We start from the raw sequence: 18,368 nt of genomic DNA on the forward strand, positions 1-18,368 counted from the left end.
CGTTGACGAAGTCGACGATTATATTTCGTTACGCAATTCGTCGCGAAAGCAGGAGATTAGTTAGATTTCTTTTTCTTGTTTTCTGTTTTGGTGTGAAGAAAGGAATTTTGCAATTGTTATTCTAGTTTATCCCAACGTACGATACTTAAGCGAGCCTCGATGGCTGGATGTGTTAACGAATCGAGCAAACAGAAATTCAGTGGCTCGTGGTTACTTATCGTTGAAACGGGCAACGAGATCAATGTGTACTTATAAATACTTATACGCAATGGAAACACATACTTAAAAAAAGAAAAAAAATGCGTTGTTCTACTATTCGCGACGCTAAGCTTGCGTTGAGATATAGCGGTTGTCTAATAACAAAGTATGTTTTTAATGGAAAAGACTTGTTCTTTAGCACCCGCCATCCTATCAATCAACCTTCCTTGATAAACTGGACGTACAAATTAATTAAAATAACAATAATTCAGAGTGAAATTTCTATATTGTTCCTTTATACGTATGTAGAAAAAGTATTATCAACAAATATTATTTGTTAAAAAAATGATGACTGTTAAAAATTTTCTGAATAAACTTATCGTTTCGTCTGCGACGTGTTTACTTGAAAGGTCTTTCGTTTAGAAATAAATAAGTATACGATCGTTGTAAAATAAAAATCGAATAATTATTTAGCGCGAATACAAACGAATATCACACGCACTTAATTTACAAAATATTCACGTCGATGCTGTTCGTCGAGAACCTCGGTGATCGATGAAAGAAGTAATTATACGTACTTACAACAATCAACGCGCATCACGGTCGTTTCATTAAAAAAAAAATATATATATATATATATTTAAAAATCGATACGTTTCTTCAACAATTCTTCCTCTTCCTGACAGCATTCGATACCACATTCTTAAACATTTTATCGTTACAATATTTACATCGTTCTAGTACGCAATGGCTAAAATTCTGATCTCACGTTGCACCATACTAAATCTTCGACGGACGCATCTTTGGCCATTTACTAATCGTAAATCTTATGCATCCACTGGCAGTTCGTGTCACGAACTTTGTTTCATGCAAAGTTTCTGGCGTACAGAGAACAGTGTTCGCTTTTTAATCGCCTTCTGCTACGAATTGATCACGTACGTTATCCAATCGACCGTTTTAGCGACACGATGATAAATTCCTGGTTGACCTGGTTGGGCACACGAATATCCCGCCGAAACGATGCCTATCAAGTACCATCGTCCTGTCTTTTCCAACATTAATGGTCCTCCGCTGTCACCCTGTACAGAGAAGTTTTGAATTATATCAAAGAAACATCTGAATATTAAAGTCATAGTCATCATCGTAAATTTCACGCTGAGGAATATAGAAAGTCGCGTCGTATATTCCCACTAGCTGGTTGTAACAAATCCAAGATCGTTCCAGTTAGATTGGACGGAGACATTAATTTCCATGTTGTTTCATTGTTGGATCGTGTTACGCGCAATTAGCGTGGAACAAACGATGCCAGAATATTGTTATATGCCAGTGTGCTATATAGTTATGTTATGCTGGCATCGAGTTCATCCTCGAAATTGAAACGAATCCGTTGACGCTTTCTTCGATTCCAAAGCAATTATAACAAAGTAGATACTCACTTGGCAGGAATCTTTGCCCCCGCCGCGATAGCCAGCACACATCATCTCGTCGTAAATGACCACGTTGATGCCATTTGAACGATGCCACCTTTCGCACACTCGGTTGTCTATCACAGGCACATCCACTGCTTGAAGAGTCTTCGGACGCAATCTCGATCCTATTTATTTCATAATTACCAAAATCATATGTCGCATCGGCAAACCTTAACGTTTCTATCAAATAAAACCATTGTCTTATTTACCAGCCTGCAGTGCGCCCCATCCAGCAGCCCAACCATATTGACCCAAGAAGTCCTCGTTCTTTTCAGGCAGACATATGGGTGCTATGTGAGGCATATAGTGAACTGGCCGATCCAATCGAAGAACAGCAACGTCGAACCTTGATCAACAGCATTCTAGTTTCATAAATTTATTCCCTTGTAATATTAACGCGTTGAGGGATCGTGTCTACCTGTCAGCCTGAGGGGTAAACTTGAAGTAAGGATGGACACGTATCTCTCTGACACCAAAAGTGTAAGCTGGCAAGGATTCACTGGCTGAATTCACTACGTAGTCTCCTAGGGTAACCTGAACTTGACGAGCCGATGCCCTGGTAGAAACGTGAATCGTATTCGTATACTTGCTGGGAATAAAGTAAAAGTAGATTTTCTTCGATTCTCTACTCACTTGGCTACACAGTGTCCAGCAGTTACGACGTGGAATCGATTAACCAGGGTGCCTCCGCATCGACTGGATCCAATTCGAATATATGCCTGTGAAAGTAGAACATTTTCACTGTTTAAAAGGCTACACACGAGCCACGAAATGGTTCGACATCGATTCGTCAATGCAAATCTGACCTGCCATGGGAAACTGCCAAATCCTGCTTCGTCACCACCGACGATTCTTCTTTGAGCGGTTTGCTTCGAGACGGGTATTCCGCAGCCTGCAATCAAAACGATGTAGACATTTGCCTCTTTAACCGTCTATCGATTGTTGCAGAGTTAGTAGCAAAGGTAGATATTTTGAAACGTTCTACCGTCACTTCGACAACTAAACGCTAACACCTTGATAAGCACGCGTAATTTAGTATTACCGAATTAGACTTGGAGTAATTCAGTAAGACTGTTGCTAATTCCATTGATTTAATAAAAAATTCACCGCGTTTCAAAAGGTAACTCCTTATTCGATTAGACGAGACCGTTTTTCTTTTTCAGAGGAGACAGAAAGGACTAGTCCCTTGCGAATAGAGGAAACCGGAAGTGGCTACGAAACCCAGAGGATTCGCGTGACGAAAAGCTTAGGATTCGTTTTTATCGCGATCAGCATGCAAGTTCGATCGACGAACAAGACCGAGTATACGATTAAATTGGAGAAATTCAAGAGGAAATTAGGATAGATTGCTTAGCATGCAACGTGTGTATCCACGAATCGGGCTAAAGTTATCGAAGGAAACAACGAAGGCTCGTACTTTCGTGCTTCGAGGTGTGCAAACAGAGAAAGTAAAGACCATTCGACGACATGCCGAGGAAAGTGCAAGTGCTAAGGAGACGAGTAATTTGCAAGCAAAATACGTTTCGACATGCCGAAAGAAGAAAGTGCAAGTGTGTATTAGGATTTGTAAAACAGACTAAGTACCACCGTAAACACTAGACTGGAATTAAAGAGTTAGATCATCGAGGTTGATCTAATTCCTTAAGAGATCTAGCGACATGGAGTAAAGAAAAATAAGTGGATAAGGAAAAGGATAAGGATGATGGTGCCGAGGGGAACGTTCTGAAAGAATAAGAATACATGCGTGATCGATCATGCTAGTGCAAGAATCGGATTGCATGCTTCAGTAGGAAGGACTTACGATCATTATTGGCGGTCTCCGTGTAAGTATCCAACGGAAGTGGCTGAGATTGATCTCTAGGTGCATCAATCAGGTTATAATCAGAGCTACCTTTCGGTTCTCTTCGCTGACAACAAGCGAACATAATGCCACCGCAACTGCCGTCCAATAGGCCAGCGGACATCCAGCACATTAGAAAAAATTCGCAGCTTCGTCCGTCAGCGCACAACGTATCGTCACCCTTCCACAGCGGTCTTTTTTGTTGACGCGATTCTGCACAAAACAGGCCAAACTGTTCTTTCTTCTCCTTCCTTTCACCGGCACTTTACCCCTTATTATTATAGGATTTTTCGAACTGATAGACTATCAAGAAATGAAAGGGTTTCACTTACTCGTACTCGAAAGATAGCGATTTCATTTCGTCCCGAGTAGCTGAAAGATTACTCCAAGCCTAGCTTCAGAATACTTTGTGAAAAATAATCGAAGGAGAAATCGTGCAATCGCGAAGGGTTGAAGGAATACAAACAGGAAAGAACGTTTCATCTGTCGTAACGACGCTGACGGAAACAGGTCCGATGATGTCGTAATCGTTTCGACAGCTGGCCAAGGATATTGCACCCGGCTAATTAACCATTATTCGCGAATTACGAAATCGCCTTTTAACGGATCGGTATGCTCTTTTCTCGTGGACAACGTACCTGACTCTAACCTAAGGAAATCGTCACCCGTTTGCTTGCGATGATCTGAAACAATAATTCACGTTTTACTATAATGCTATTGACATTTGACAATAGAAAATCTATAACCACCGCGTTACCTCTGATGTCATCCTCGAAATCGGGCAAATGGTTGGACTGCTGAAAGAAGGAAGATGATGCGCTGCCAGCCACCGGTGGTGGAAAATCGTTATCGCGAAAGATCAATCGTGGTGTTCGATGACCCATCACTGGCCTGCTGTACTCCGAGATAGGACTCCTCCAAAGGGACTTTTGTTGCCTCCAGGATGGAAAACGTACACCAGGATGAACAGCGATGTTCCTTCCTATCGGAGGACCACCACCACCACCTCCAGCACTACCACCTTCGAAGAGATAACCAGCCGGACCGCTTGGAAATCGAACATATCGACGTCTGCGAGCTGAATTCGATGTCAAATCGGTCCGATTGGCATCGTTGCTTCGCGTTGTCACGTAACCAGCACTAAAGATCGTTTCTGACTTGCTGACGCTCGATCCTAAGCTCTCTGTTTGAACTCGATTCGAGGAGATTACGAGGAGTATTCCTAGGAGTAACCATTGGCACGAGGTAGCTGCACCCATCGTTTGCTGGAACAATAGTAAACGCACCGTCTAATTGTTTATCCGTTAAACATAATTAATGCCTAAAAGGTCACCGTTTCCGCACCATTCGTCTACCCTTATCCTTTACTCGAAGTAATATTTCTCTCGACCAGCATTATTTATCACAGAATCGTGTCTGCTTCGAAAACACCTCTTATCTCCCCGAATTTCACCGATGGCCTTTTTCACTTAAACTGTGCAAATTGTTAAACATTTGATCGTCCGATACGACGGTGTATCTCCAACTAAAGCAAACAAAGTGTACGAGGCAGGAGTTCCCTAGTTTGAACAACGTCGCTGCGAAGGGGGTAAAATAAATTCCTCGACAACGAGCAGAGAAAAACGAGCCCACAAAATTATTATATACCTTTACTGTTTTCACTTTTTAACGACTTATCAGGATTTTCACTCGGCGATCCACATTGATCCTTCGTCGATCGTTGGAATAAGTTTTTTGTTAAATCGAGAGGGAAACGTGGCTGAGGTTAACGAGCCATTGGAACACGCAACTGTGTTACAAATCAGCTTTGACACGAACCGCGTTCCTTTTCTTCTTTTTTAGCTAACGCGTCGAGAAATGTACCTTGAACTGCAATTAACGCGTTCACGGTTAGATCGCGTGTTTCCATGGACTATTTACTTTTCAAAGGAAATGGTTTAGCGTTATTCGTTGCTGCAACGTTGTAGGAAATTCGCACCCTTTAATCCAAAGAGTTCGGATAATTCGAAAATTGACCTACTCGTCTCCAGAAAGCCGGAAGAGAGTAGAAAACAAGTTCCTCGGTACGATCGGACGAATTCTTCTTGTTCAAGGGAACGAAAATATGTTGTTTGCGTCACGTCTCTCCGTAACGGGTGAAAGTAAAAGAAGCTCACCCGGAACCAGGTAACGCATCGATTATACGAGATTCATAATGGTACCGGCAGCATCCTCTTCGGCCAATTATCGGGAATATCAAGGAGAAATGAAAATACTAAATTTTTATGCCTCCAGTGTCCAGTCGATGGTTAGCCAACAGTTGTCCCAGCTGTATTAATCGCTGGTTCAACCGCGTTCAGGGCAATTTAACCGTTTCGTAACAGATTAAAAATCCATGTCCGAACAGACCTTCGTTGATTGGCTAAGCTGAATGGGATAGTTACCGGTTAAGCAGGAATTTCCAAAGCAAGTAACAGAAAGTTCGATGCACTTGAACGATAGTGAAAAAGAAAATTAAGATCTGAGCTTATAAAATTTTTCCTTGTTAAGGTCAAGATTCTAAATGAAAGTTTCTTTCAAAGGAGTGGTAGAATATACGTTCGTATAGAACGTCCTTGCAGGAATATCATGATCGTGGCAAGAGAATGGTTCGATGTGTTAGTAGGTCATTGGCTCTGTCGTGCAGATCGAGTAGAAGTGAAAGTGCACCTCTTGCATGTGCGACAGTGTGAAGTTCACGTTCATGCTGTGCCACCCGCTCCACCGGAAGTTACGAACCATCGACCATGTTCTTCTTCGACTCCTCCTTCTTCCTCTGGCTTCCCATTGTATCCCGTAGGGAGTTCTAATCTAACTCCCATAACGATTCGTACCGAGTGCAAATAGAAGACTCGATCGTGTCAATGGTGAAAATGTTGCAAGGATTTCAAGAACACAATCCTAAGAATATTGATTCGCGCGACAAGAAAAGTGAAACCCGGTAGAAAATGTATTCCAGTTTCTAACTGGATTTTAAAGTCACTAATCAACTTAATGCTGTTGCAGTCTCGATAATATTTTAATTATTGTTTTTCTCTCTATATAGGCACGTATAAGGTATGGAAGAAAGCGAAGGGAAAACGTCTCCGTTCTTTATACTTTGAAAGAAATTGAAACTTGTGATTCTGTTAGCTCGTTGCATGTCAAATGGCCAATTTCGAAACATAGAAAGTCGGACACGATTCGATGACATAAAAGCATCGTCAAATATTTATCACTCGTGGCGTATCAATTTTGGGTTTTTTTTAATGAAAACGGCTTCAACGAGTCGGACTTGATTGGCGGCGAGTTAACGATGTAGCTATCAAGAGAAGAAAATAGATAGAAAATCGTTCTTTCTTGAACTCAATCGAAGGAAAAGTAGCGTTGAACGGATAAAAAAAAAAAGGATGAAACAGTCGATGGAAGAGAATCTCAGCAGCGTTGCACGAACTTTCACCTTCCTACAACTAGCTTCACTCTATCGTACAGGCTGATGCTCGAAAGTACAGAGAATTTCTTCTCTCTCATCTTGATGTACGAGATAGACTCGCATAATTGTAGCTTCGTTTGCCAGCTGTTCGTGAAAGCCCACGTGCGTTGCCCGCGTATCCTGCCGCCTTTTTCTTTTTCCCGTTTTCATTCGTTCGTTCGTTCGTTTCTTCGGTACTGTTCGGTGTCAGCCGATTGGCGCCACACCGCAATCTACATCCCGAATTCCGTGTGAACCAACATTAAGAACGCGATCCATTACTTTCTCTGCAACACGGGCGCCGTTTACTTTCGCCGAAAGCTAACAGAGGAAAAAAAAAGCCAAAATAAGAAGACGGCACGCGTAAAATTTTTCATACGACCACGGTCTTGTTCCCTTTGTTCGATCGAAGCGTAACCATCGTGAACGGTACAGAAATTGTTTCTCGCTACTGTTTTATTTATTTATTTATTCTTGCCAGGTTTGAAGATATTTAAAGGAAAGTTGCAAGCATTTCATCGAACCTTGATCGTATTTCAGTTTATCCTCGATTCACTCTCGGGGAGAACTTTCTTCTTCGAAGAAAACACAGTTCAAAGAGTGACGAACCACCAATGCTTCGTTCCTTGGAAACGAAGAAAATAAAGTGTCTCTGCTGAATGATTTTCACGATGGACAGCTCAATTGTTGAAATGCTATTTCAGCAGAAATATCGAGTAACCCTTTAAGGCCATACGCAAGTTCGATCTTTTAATGGAAACCGGTTCGAAGAAATCTGTACGTCACAGGTTCTGCCTCTTTCTTGATCGTGGCCTTGAAAGAGCTACATTTCTTCGCGGTCTAGTTCACCGATACCCTTTCATCACGAACACTTTCCATTGTGTAACGAATTTTTCTCTCCTTTCCTGCGCTACACTCCCACCCTTAAATTCGCCCTGTTAACCCTCGACCGATCCTCCGTTCGTTCCCTTTTCTAAACAGAAGGAATCGATCGCAGAAACAATCTGCATTGTTACTTTCTAGGAGAGAAATTAATTCACGGTATTAAGTAGCGTAATACCAGTCGTGGCGCGAGATGAAAATGGAGAAAAAGTGTGTCGGATAACTCGTCCGTCCGATTGAATATTCATGAATGTCTACACGGTTTGCCGGAAAGTTTCAATGGTAAAGTACCGTTTAATTAGATCTCGAGGCATTATCGGTGAAGAGAAAAGAGTCGAGGCAAAAGCGTGGAATGCATAGTACTCTGCTATTTCATTATACTCGCTCATCGTCAGTGTTTAATAAACCCATTTATATTTCTTCGCTTTCAACACTTCTACAATGTTAGCGAAACGTTAGGTACGTAGGTATTTTTGTTCTTACGCATGGTTCACATCCGGAAGCCGTAAAGACTACGAATAACACTCCATGTATGGATGAAGAAGAACGTTAGATGGAACGACACACGTCTCTCGTGTCACGTCGTTTCCTTTCAAACTTGTATCGAATACTAGTGTTACGTAAAGGAGGAGTGGTGTTTAGGCAATCGGTAGAATGGTACCGAAGCGTGCATCCTTAATGTCTTGTCCCCTTGCTCGTGTCTCGTTTTGGAAAAGAACGGAAGTACTTTCACTGGCTACGAGGTCGGAAAGTTGAGCATTTCGATAACCACTGCCAATTCGCCACGAGAAATCTCACTTTTTCTCTGTCGATCTTCTTGCTTGCTTGCTTGCTTGCTTGCTTAATATATATCTAAGAACGCTTTCTTGATTCCGGACTCTTTGGAAGTACCTTTTTTAATCGACCAGAAGATATTCTTGTTCGATACTGTTTGATTTATCTATACAATAAAATGGATAAATGGAATCTCGTATAAATTAGTGGATAAAGTATCGCGATCGTAAATGGAACCCGTTGGTGCAATGTTTCTATCCATTAATTTACCATCGATGGAAACTGGAATCTAGGCAAAGGTTGCGAGGAAGACCGGCAATTTATACCGGCTAGTAATAGCTACTTTAGTCGGCTGTTAGAATCAGTAGTTTCATTTGCCTATCTTGTCTCGTGCACCATGGTGGACAGGTTAGAAAGGCTTTCTTTTAAAAGCTAATCCGAACCTTCTCACTTTCACTCGATTTTTCCAATCGTCATGCCTCCAGTATTCTATTACAATATCTGGTGCACCAAGTTTGGTAAAAAAAAAAAAAACGCGTTACCTTTATTATCGTTTAGTAGAACTTGAAATTTTCGAACTTTCTTACAACATTTCTTTCCCCGAATTTCCACTTACCGCTCTCTCTGTCGAACGAAGACAATCCAGTTTTTCCAAATTTCTTCCAAGAGATCCTTCAGAAGGAACTCCTTAAGTCTCCACCACTCTCTCTTCTTCTTCCTCTTTTTCTTCCGCGTCGATCCTGAACAGTCCTCACCACCATAACACAACAAACACCAAGTATTTTTTTAGCCGCGATTCTCACTCGATTTTCGCCCAATAATTAAACTGAATCAACTCGGACGTTTACCAACATTCTGTCACAGCCACCAAAAACCCCTTAAAACGACGCTCTTCTTTACACTTTGATCATTTTTGTTTTCTTCAGCGAGGCGAGCCGAGTTTCTACTTTCTTTCCCATAGAAAGAAAGAACAAAAATGATCTTACGAAGAAACAGTTACTTCTCAAAAATTCCCCATCGAGTCCGTTGATTCAGATTGAAAATAAATACGGTTCAACTTTCAAGCTGAATGCGTCCTCTCCTCGAGATCCAATGTTTCTTCGCGTTGACGTTCTTGATGGTTGGCAAATATTTTGAAACACGTGGTGTTGGTACGAACGCGATCAACCAGAGGATCTATCGAAAGTTGAAGGAAGATCCTCGCACGATGGAGGGCTTACACCATGTCTATCCTCCCGTCTCGAGGAGCCCAGGTCGCCTGCTCGTCGTTGAACCACCGTCCGCTACCTCGGCTCTCACTTTCTCCGCCGAGTAGTTTCATTTCGGAAGGTAAAACTCTCTCGTGTGTCCCCACCAGCTTTACACCGGCTGCCTCGCTCTTCTCTCTGTCTCCGAGAACAGAAAAATCGACCGATCGAAAGGATACCATCGTCCTTCCATCGACGTCTCGTTTTCTTCTTTCTCCTCTTCTTCTTTGCTCGACAGAATTTCTCAACTGAATTTCATCGCTTCGATCGCTTCTGAAAAGAAATCATACAGTACGTTGGAGAACATTCAGAATGTTATAAAAGTCCAGCAAGTAAGAAAAAGTAGGAATCACCCCTTGTCGCGTTTTCTTCTTTCTCAGCTGGATTCGACGCGGTATGTTAATAAAGGATGTCAAGGGAAAGAAAATGAAGTAAATCGAATGTAAGAAGTAGCAACTTTGGGATGGCTAAGAAAATGCTGTTCCATTAAAGTAGAAGTAGAAGCAAGAAGAAAGTTTAGATGATTATTTTTCAAGCGGGTGGAAAGTTCCACGTTAAATTGACAATGGCGTGGACAAACGACGCATAAGACGGCCCATTATGAACCCAATCTTCCAGCAGGCTGCTTTTTTATTCTATCCTACTTAAATTTTCTGACGCCGAGTAAAAAGTTCCGCCAACGAATCTTAACGACGCGATGCGACGCGTCGCGTCCTGACGATCCCTCCAGTACCACGGATTTCCTTTAATATTCATCAACAGCATACTTTATCCGAGACTGTATAAGAGAATTTTTCATCGCGATTTCGTTCACGTTCGATCTGATTCGAACTGTTGCAAGTGTTCATTTTTATTCGAGGTGATTTGGAGTTTGAACTTTTTCTTGTTTTCCTATCGACAAAGAACAATTAACTTGCCGTTTCGACGGTGATTTTGCACGGTTTGCTCGTTCCTTCGAGCAGCTGGTAGGAAACGATTTCGAGCAATTAACGACGACCATTAATTCCCCAGGAAAAAAAAATAAACGCCGGCCATTGTGCCTCTGAACAAGAGCATGAAGAGAAAACTGTACGAGCTCGATCGTCAGCGGGCATATTCGATTAACGATTACGACACAGACTGTAAACTGATAGACTATAGGCGAAGAGGATTCGCGCGAAAGAAATCGCTATCTAATGAAACCATGTATGGACACTTGGAAAGTATCCAGGTATAGGTGGCACGTACAAAATATGGAATACAAAAATGTGTGTTGCTGAAACGCGCGATAATTAACGCGAATTCGTCTTACTTCCGACAAAATATTCTGTTTAAAACACTGTAGTTCCGTTCAATTGTTTAACCAGAGGAGAAAGTTGTTGCCAAACTCGAAGTGAACGTCAAGGATCCTCTTGAAAGCTTCCAAATCTCTCGTGACTCAGAATCTTACGATTCACGACACATGTAATGAAGATCAACACGAATACCAGTCGTAAATACACTTTTCATTCGAATTTTGCAATTTCACCACCGCATGTGATCGATCCTCTATCGATCGAGACTCGCGTCATTTTTGCTCGCGTAATATCCTTCGACAAATGTTTTCTCACACGTAACCCTATCGGAACGTTCGTATCCGTTTCGGTGATAAAGCTGTCTAAAAATACCTGGAACGATTACAACAGAGAATTCATGGAATTCGCTAATTAATTTATCCGACGCTGACTCTGATCGCATTCTTCGCGAGCCGCGAGTATTTCGATACGAAGGATAAAGTGTATATCCTTTTGTTCTTGTAATTAACAAGAAACTCGAGAAATTCTTTCTTTGTCGTTCAGCTTGTTCATTCAAACAGCTGTGTGATTTGTAATTCGATCAGAATGAAAAAATAAAATTTGTGGGCGAAGAGGATCGCCTGGCGTGACAACGTGTTACGAGAGAGCGTGTATATCGATGAAGAAAGTAAGAGCGTTCCTCGAGAAGGAAGTTGTGAATTTAGGTGAGCTTGTTTGAAAGAACCGAGCGAAAGCGTTTCTAGATAAAATTCTGAACGTGCTGCGCCTACGACAGTGTTTCTTCTCGTTCCTTATCCATCATCATCTTCGCTTCCTTGCCTCTCCGACTTCATCCTCCTCTTTGTCCGTTTCCTAGATCATCAGAAAAAGTTTCGTACACTTTTTCTAGGTTGCCAAGCGTTACGTGAATGTCAGACGCTACTAACCGAGGCTAGAGAACCGATTCGTAATTGGGTCTGTTCGTGAGAATTCTCACTTCCTCATCCAGCCTCTCAGTGTCAACTTAAATTCTCGCTAATTATAATCGTGGAATTCATTTTTCTCGTGTCACATTTGTCTCATTGTTTCTTGCTTGAATAGAAAAGCTGAGAATTAATTATATTTTCCTCGAAGAAACCTAGTTTTCTCATCCATTTTCCGCTACTCGCACGGTATAAAATGAAATTGATAACGAAGACGACGATAGATTTGGAACGTTTAAACCTAATGAAAGATTTGTTCGATTAACGCACGGTTCAATTGCAACACGCAAATGAAAAAAACTGGGTCGAAGCTGGAAACAACGATCGCTGGATCGCTAGTGCACCTTTTATTTATCTAGACGAGTCTGCGGCACACCGCCCAGAGTCGTTAGAGCATAACTTTCTCCGTGTACTGGAAAGTCTAATATTTCCTTCGCGATCCTCCTCAATAAACATTCACAAGGTATCTACTGATCAATTTTTATTCGATAAATCATCAAGTGTTTGATCCCTTAACCTACTCCAAAACATGGATTTAATTTCTCCTAACGATCGTAATTAACAATCCACGTTGGATACTATCTTGATTCCTTTTCTTTTTAAATAATTTTGCAAACAATGCATACCGCAATTCTAACGCAATCTCTTGGTATGTGTATTTCAAATTTCACTGGCAATGAATGGGTGCTGGCCCCGTCTATTGTGACGAGAATTGCTGTAAAATCGGTGAATAAACATGTAGAAAATTTAAATGGGAAAGTGTTATGATCGTCACGTTTAGCGTGACATCACGAAAAGAATGAAAACAAAATCGATGTGACATCACGAAGCAATAGGGATGATGTCACATAGGTGGTCGAATATGTCCTTGCAATAATATTATATTCGATTTGCATCGATGCATGCGGAATTAATTACTTCGCGAGTAGCGCCGTTATCGAGAAGCCGTTTTGGCAATCGAAATCGAAGCTACGACACACTTGTTAGCTGTGTAATTATTTACCCCTTTTTGATCTACGATAAATAATGTCATGAAAATTAATAATTGTAAATGAAACAACCGAAAGGACGTAAGTTATAACGCTTCCAAAGCAATTTACATGGATTGATAAATCCAAAGTCTCTGACGTGCATAACAATGTTGTAAAACGCGTAATCCGGTTTACGCGACCCAGCCCTCCACCAGCAATTTGACGGCCCCGCCAGAACGAGGCCGTATATGTAATATGACAAGGCTGAGCTCGAGATACTGACTGACAATGAGTAATGGAGTAAGTACTTACTTACTTACTTACCATCTTGTACGTATTACCAACAGTTGCCAAAAGCTTCAACAATTTCATCTTCTCTCCGTTAGATGACATCACTCGGGAGTTTAAGGGTACAAAATTTGAAAAGCAAATTTATCTTCAAAGAAATTATTAATTACTAACATTTTCAAATCATCAAACTTGTAAGGATCGATGTACTAAAGAAAAAAAATTAACTTCTAGTAGATATGTAAACCCAAAAACTGTAATAACCAAGTCCCATACTTGTAGTTCCTTTTATTACAGCTAAACAGGGTTCCTTGGTCAAGCTGAAAATTTTAAGAAAATTAAAATGTGATAATCGCAAACCTATTCCAGCATAGTATGTAAAATACCCTTCTGTTGATATCTTACGTGTAAACGAGCCCCAACTTTCTCAAGCACACGACCGTCACTGCTTACTCCTCTTACTTTCTCCTCTGGGTCGCATGAAAAGTAGGTCTCGAAAACGATTGAGCAATCTTTTAAAGACCTTGCCATTCAATTTGCCAGCCGATGTCTCCGTTGTCTGCTCTTCCTTTAAATCTAAATCATCCTAATCTCGTCAATATTTCAATCCTCAACAAAACCATCTCTCTCTAACTTTCTTCGGTTAAAATACCTGGATGATCCAAACTAAAGATACCAGTGTAACTCCAGCCAGTTACATAATCCATATATTAGAAAGAATTTAGTAAAAGTTACGCCGATAGCTGTGACATATTCGAGGTGCTTTATAGAGAAAGTGAACGATATGTTACTTGCACTGGAGTTTACAATAAACTTGAAAGGATAAAGTTTGCAAGTAAAGAGAAATAAGCAAAAGACACACCGTGTGGCGGATCTTGTACGTATTATCCACTTTCTAATCGATACATGACATTGTCCGTGAAGGGTAACACGGTGCCCTGGTCCAGTTTACTCGTGGACATTGATTCCCCGTTCGATCACTCTGCTGGAACAAGATCCACGCTAGACTGCATCCACTGCCGAGGATGCGATGGATCCTCTCGGCTCGCGGTCGCTCTTGCATCTTACTTTCGATGCTTTCGAATCAACCTCAGCTCGTTTTCATCGGCGAAAGTGAACGGAACGCGATGTTTCTAATTGGCACATCGGCATTTCGAGGCTCGATGGTAATCAATATCACGAACGAGAACGTCTATGTCGTTCTATAAATCCTCGCGATAAGTTTGCGACGGTAAGGGAGAAAGATTGCTCGGTGAAAAATTAATGAAAGAAAGGACAAGAGGGAAAGAGAACGGGGGAAAGAAATGAAAGGGCGTTTTACCTTCAACCTGTCGACTGCCGTGAGACCTCGATGCTTGAATTTCATCTAGTTAAATAGATGAAAATTTAATGTCACGAAAGTTACTTAAGTTCCTTAATACCGTTTATAGTTCAGAGTATGTACCCTGACTCTAAGAGGCGTAGGGTTCGCACTCATAAGGGAGTTTCTTGATGGAAAACAAAAAGAACAAAAAATGAAGAAAACGGTCCGACTAATTCGAATTAGGCATGGCTGTTTCTACTAACAATAAGACTACCGAATTGATTTCACAAGATTCTTTTGTTTTCTAAAATTATACACAACCATTTGTTAATGATGGTTTCAGAATAATTGGTACAACTATTACAGGGGAAAGAACATGATCGTAAGTATCAGAAGCGTAAACGAGAGTGTTTCGCATTTTCCAGTTCGTTTAATTATCGCGAACGAACCACAGTGATTCGAAACCGTTCGAGCCACTAGCACTTGGCACAAGAAACTAAACGATACTGTTATCGTCATAGGGATTCCGGGATAAAATTGTACGCGTTAAAGACCGCCCACCTATTCGCACAAATAAAGAAACAAATGGAATAATCGAATCCAAACTCACCCCGTTCGATCGTGACGGAAACTTGTTGCGTCTTTTCAAGACACATAACGTAAAATGGAAACGAAACGGAAAACACGATTGAAACTCGATATTAATGCGACGAGCAAAGAGAAACGAAAGCGATTAAAGAAGAAACAAGAGAAACCTCTTAAAACGTATTATCTCTACGGCGCGGCGGTAAAAATTCAAAGGCAAGGTTAAATAATAATCGCGAAGCGACGTTAAATAAAAAGATAAAAGAGGATAGAAGGCTCGAGAGAAACGACAAGTAGATAAAACGCCGAAAGAAAGAAAAATTTCCCAGTGGGCTGATCTAACACCGACCTATACTACTGACAAGTTAACGAAACTTTAGCAAAAATAATTACATCGTAACACGTGTTAAACTGCCTGAAAAACACGTGCTTCTTTTTCCCCGTGAGACAATCGAGGTGATTTCAAAATCTAAATTACGACATTTTTCAAAAAACTAAATAGTGAAAAGAAAAGAGTATAGTAAAGTAAAGAACGAAAATGCGTCAATTGAAGCTTATATTTTCGTCTTCAGCGTGTCTGATCGACTTCACTCGAAATTTTGTACACTATTTAACTCGATTAAGAACAATGAATCATTAAAACAGAGAACCTAGTTAGAAAATCGAAACGTGTTCACACTCAAATGTCTCGCGTCTCTCGTTCGCTATTTTCTTCTCATCTTCTCGTCGCTATTTTCGTTTCGTTTCGTTTGCAGGAGAAATAGTCAACGAGTCGTCGTACGTGTCTGTAAAGGAAGAAAAAACATCTGCAAGTGTGTGACTATTTCTCTGAAGAAATGATTATTAAAAACTCAAAGAAGATTATCTCTTTGTGGGAGAAATTTTTACTGGAGCAATTGCAACCCTTCAAAAATAGAAATAGAAACAGAAAGAAACGTGCCCCTTTATACGGCCACGTACGTACATTTCTCTAACAAACATTGAGAAAAAAAATGATCTAATCGTATTTTAATTAAAAAGATAAAGAGATTCTTACCAACGAAACGATAGTCTTAGGACAGAAGAACAAGATCGTTTCCATTACTCGCGTCGTTGTCTCGATCGAGATTAACGTGATTAACTTGATCCATGAAATTTAGAACAGCGCTGAATCGATTTACAGAAGATACAGTTCGATAATCCAAAGGTGAACGTTTGCCGTATCGACTACCCAGAAAGAACCGGTCCATTCTTGGCACCACTTCCACCAATTTTGGTAAATATTCGCTGCTCTTTTGGAAATTTTGACTACGTCCGTACCTGCTCCCCGACACGAACAAAGAATCTACGAACACAGCAACAGCAAACAATTAACATAAAGCATGCGTTCATTTATTAAATCGCACAGTATCGTCCCAGATGTATTAATCCTGACCAATGCGAGCATAATTAATGAACGAACGTTCCATTCCAACAACTTTCATACTTCCCTCACCGTGTAGTATTTAACGTGATCTAATTTTCAGTTAACAAACTGCTACTTTTCTTTTGTCATGCGAGCATGGGAAATAAACAACTAATTGCTTCAAAGGACATCGATAAAGTAACAATTATTAACATGGATCAACGAACATTAATTGTTTGTTGAAACGAGAGGCAGGGGAAGAGAGGCGAGAGAATGCTGAAGAAAGAATAGTATTTCTCGTAGGGAAATTTCTTTAATTGGAAGCGTGACTAAAGGGAATGAAAGAAGAATGGTAAATTATCACGACGTGTCGAATGCGACAAAAGAGGGTGTATTTATCAAAAGTTACGTTTAGTACAAATGGATCGTATTCCCAGCGAAGAGATCGTGTAACCGGCAACTGGAAACTAATTGAAGACGACACTGACCATTCGGCCGCTAAACGACCGCAACGTTTCTGATTGCGAGCTAAATGAAAATGAAAGAGAAGAAAATTGATCAAGAGCTTCGAGTTCTCGTGGGTTACTTTTATGAATAACCCACTTCTAACGTGTTAACGCGTGAAACCTTGAAATGTTGTTTGCATTTAAAGGTTCGTCCTCTTGTAAATTATTCTGCAAATTAAGCAAATGGATTTATTTGGTTTATGTCCTCATCCTGTGACAGTTATAGTCCTTTTTATGTCACACGAACGTGAAACAACGGAAGAAGAATACCCTATGAATCTTGAAGCACCCCTATTTTTATACTTGCAATACTCTTTTTTTTCTTCAAATGTATTTCAACCAATTCTTTTTCCAAGTACAAAATTTGAAATCTAGCGAAGTGAAAATATTAATTGAAGTTAAAGAAATGATTCTATCTTGAACCGATGTTTATTGGTTAACAAAATAATAGTTAGCAATTTGTTAACTGAAACATTCAATAATTTTTCATTTAGAAAGAATTAGCGACTCACCTGCACGTGGTTCCTGTCGTTTACCATATCGTCCGATGTAGAAGTTTGGCTGGGAAGCGACCAGGGTTAAAACCGCACACGCGATCCATAAACACGTTACGATCTCGACGCTACCGAAACACGGTATCAACTGAATCTTTCTTCCTCGCGGAAACATTATTTCTCCTGCAAGCATAATTTTCAAATTTTTAAGCACCCGTACCATTCATTAGGTTAATTTTCTAAAATACTAGAATGTCGATTTACTTGAAATAAACTTGATGAAAATTATTTTCCTGGTAAGATCTTCAACTTTGTCTAACTTCCTGCAAATTATCACAGGATTCGATCGTCGACTAAAATTTCGTCAATTAAAGAAATACTCGTTCAACCTTCTAATTTCTATTTCCACGATCACGAACAACTTCACTGGAAGAATCAAATCATTTTCAACAGCAACGTGATCGATCACAGTGATCAAAACGAGACCTGATACGCGTTTTGATAATGAAAAAATATCGAAACACTGGTGAAGCAACACGTAAGAGCAACTGCGATGTACCACGATCCGTGAAACGCTTTATATAGTCTCTCCCAGCCACCCACGAAGCATTCAAGCGACCCTTACCGGCGACCAATCGCAAAACAGCACCTCGTACCCTCTCCTTGCTGACCCCCGAAGAGTTTTCTTCTCTTTTCAAAACACCTACAATAAAATCGCGGGA

The 18,368-nt window shown here is 40.6% G+C and overlaps 2 protein-coding genes across 2 annotated transcripts; both read right to left on the reverse strand.

Annotated features, from left to right (window-relative positions):
- Positions 1-463: 463 nt before the first annotated feature.
- On the reverse strand, positions 464-10,357 carry LOC117609632 (proclotting enzyme). The gene is made up of 11 exons (XM_034336228.2): positions 10,233-10,357; positions 9,249-10,152; positions 4,265-4,772; positions 4,146-4,190; positions 3,469-3,720; positions 2,474-2,559; positions 2,301-2,386; positions 2,086-2,223; positions 1,877-2,013; positions 1,635-1,792; positions 464-1,277 (listed from the first exon to the last, which is right to left on the reverse strand). Exons 3-11 carry the CDS (start codon positions 4,764-4,766, stop codon positions 1,119-1,121), a joined length of 1,563 nt encoding a protein of 520 aa, XP_034192119.2. The 5' UTR covers positions 4,767-4,772; positions 9,249-10,152; positions 10,233-10,357; the 3' UTR covers positions 464-1,118.
- A 5,388-nt stretch (positions 10,358-15,745) lies between these two features.
- Positions 15,746-17,831, reverse strand: LOC117609642 (uncharacterized). Its single transcript, XM_034336245.2, has 3 exons — positions 17,665-17,831; positions 16,299-16,586; positions 15,746-16,047 (listed from the first exon to the last, which is right to left on the reverse strand). Exons 1-2 carry the CDS (start codon positions 17,819-17,821, stop codon positions 16,315-16,317), a joined length of 429 nt encoding a protein of 142 aa, XP_034192136.2. The 5' UTR covers positions 17,822-17,831; the 3' UTR covers positions 15,746-16,047; positions 16,299-16,314.
- Between the last annotated feature and the right edge of the window lie 537 nt (positions 17,832-18,368).

This window comes from Osmia lignaria, chromosome 7, assembly GCF_051020975.1.
Source record: "Osmia lignaria lignaria isolate PbOS001 chromosome 7, iyOsmLign1, whole genome shotgun sequence".
Classification (NCBI taxonomy): Eukaryota; Metazoa; Arthropoda; class Insecta; order Hymenoptera; family Megachilidae; genus Osmia; species Osmia lignaria.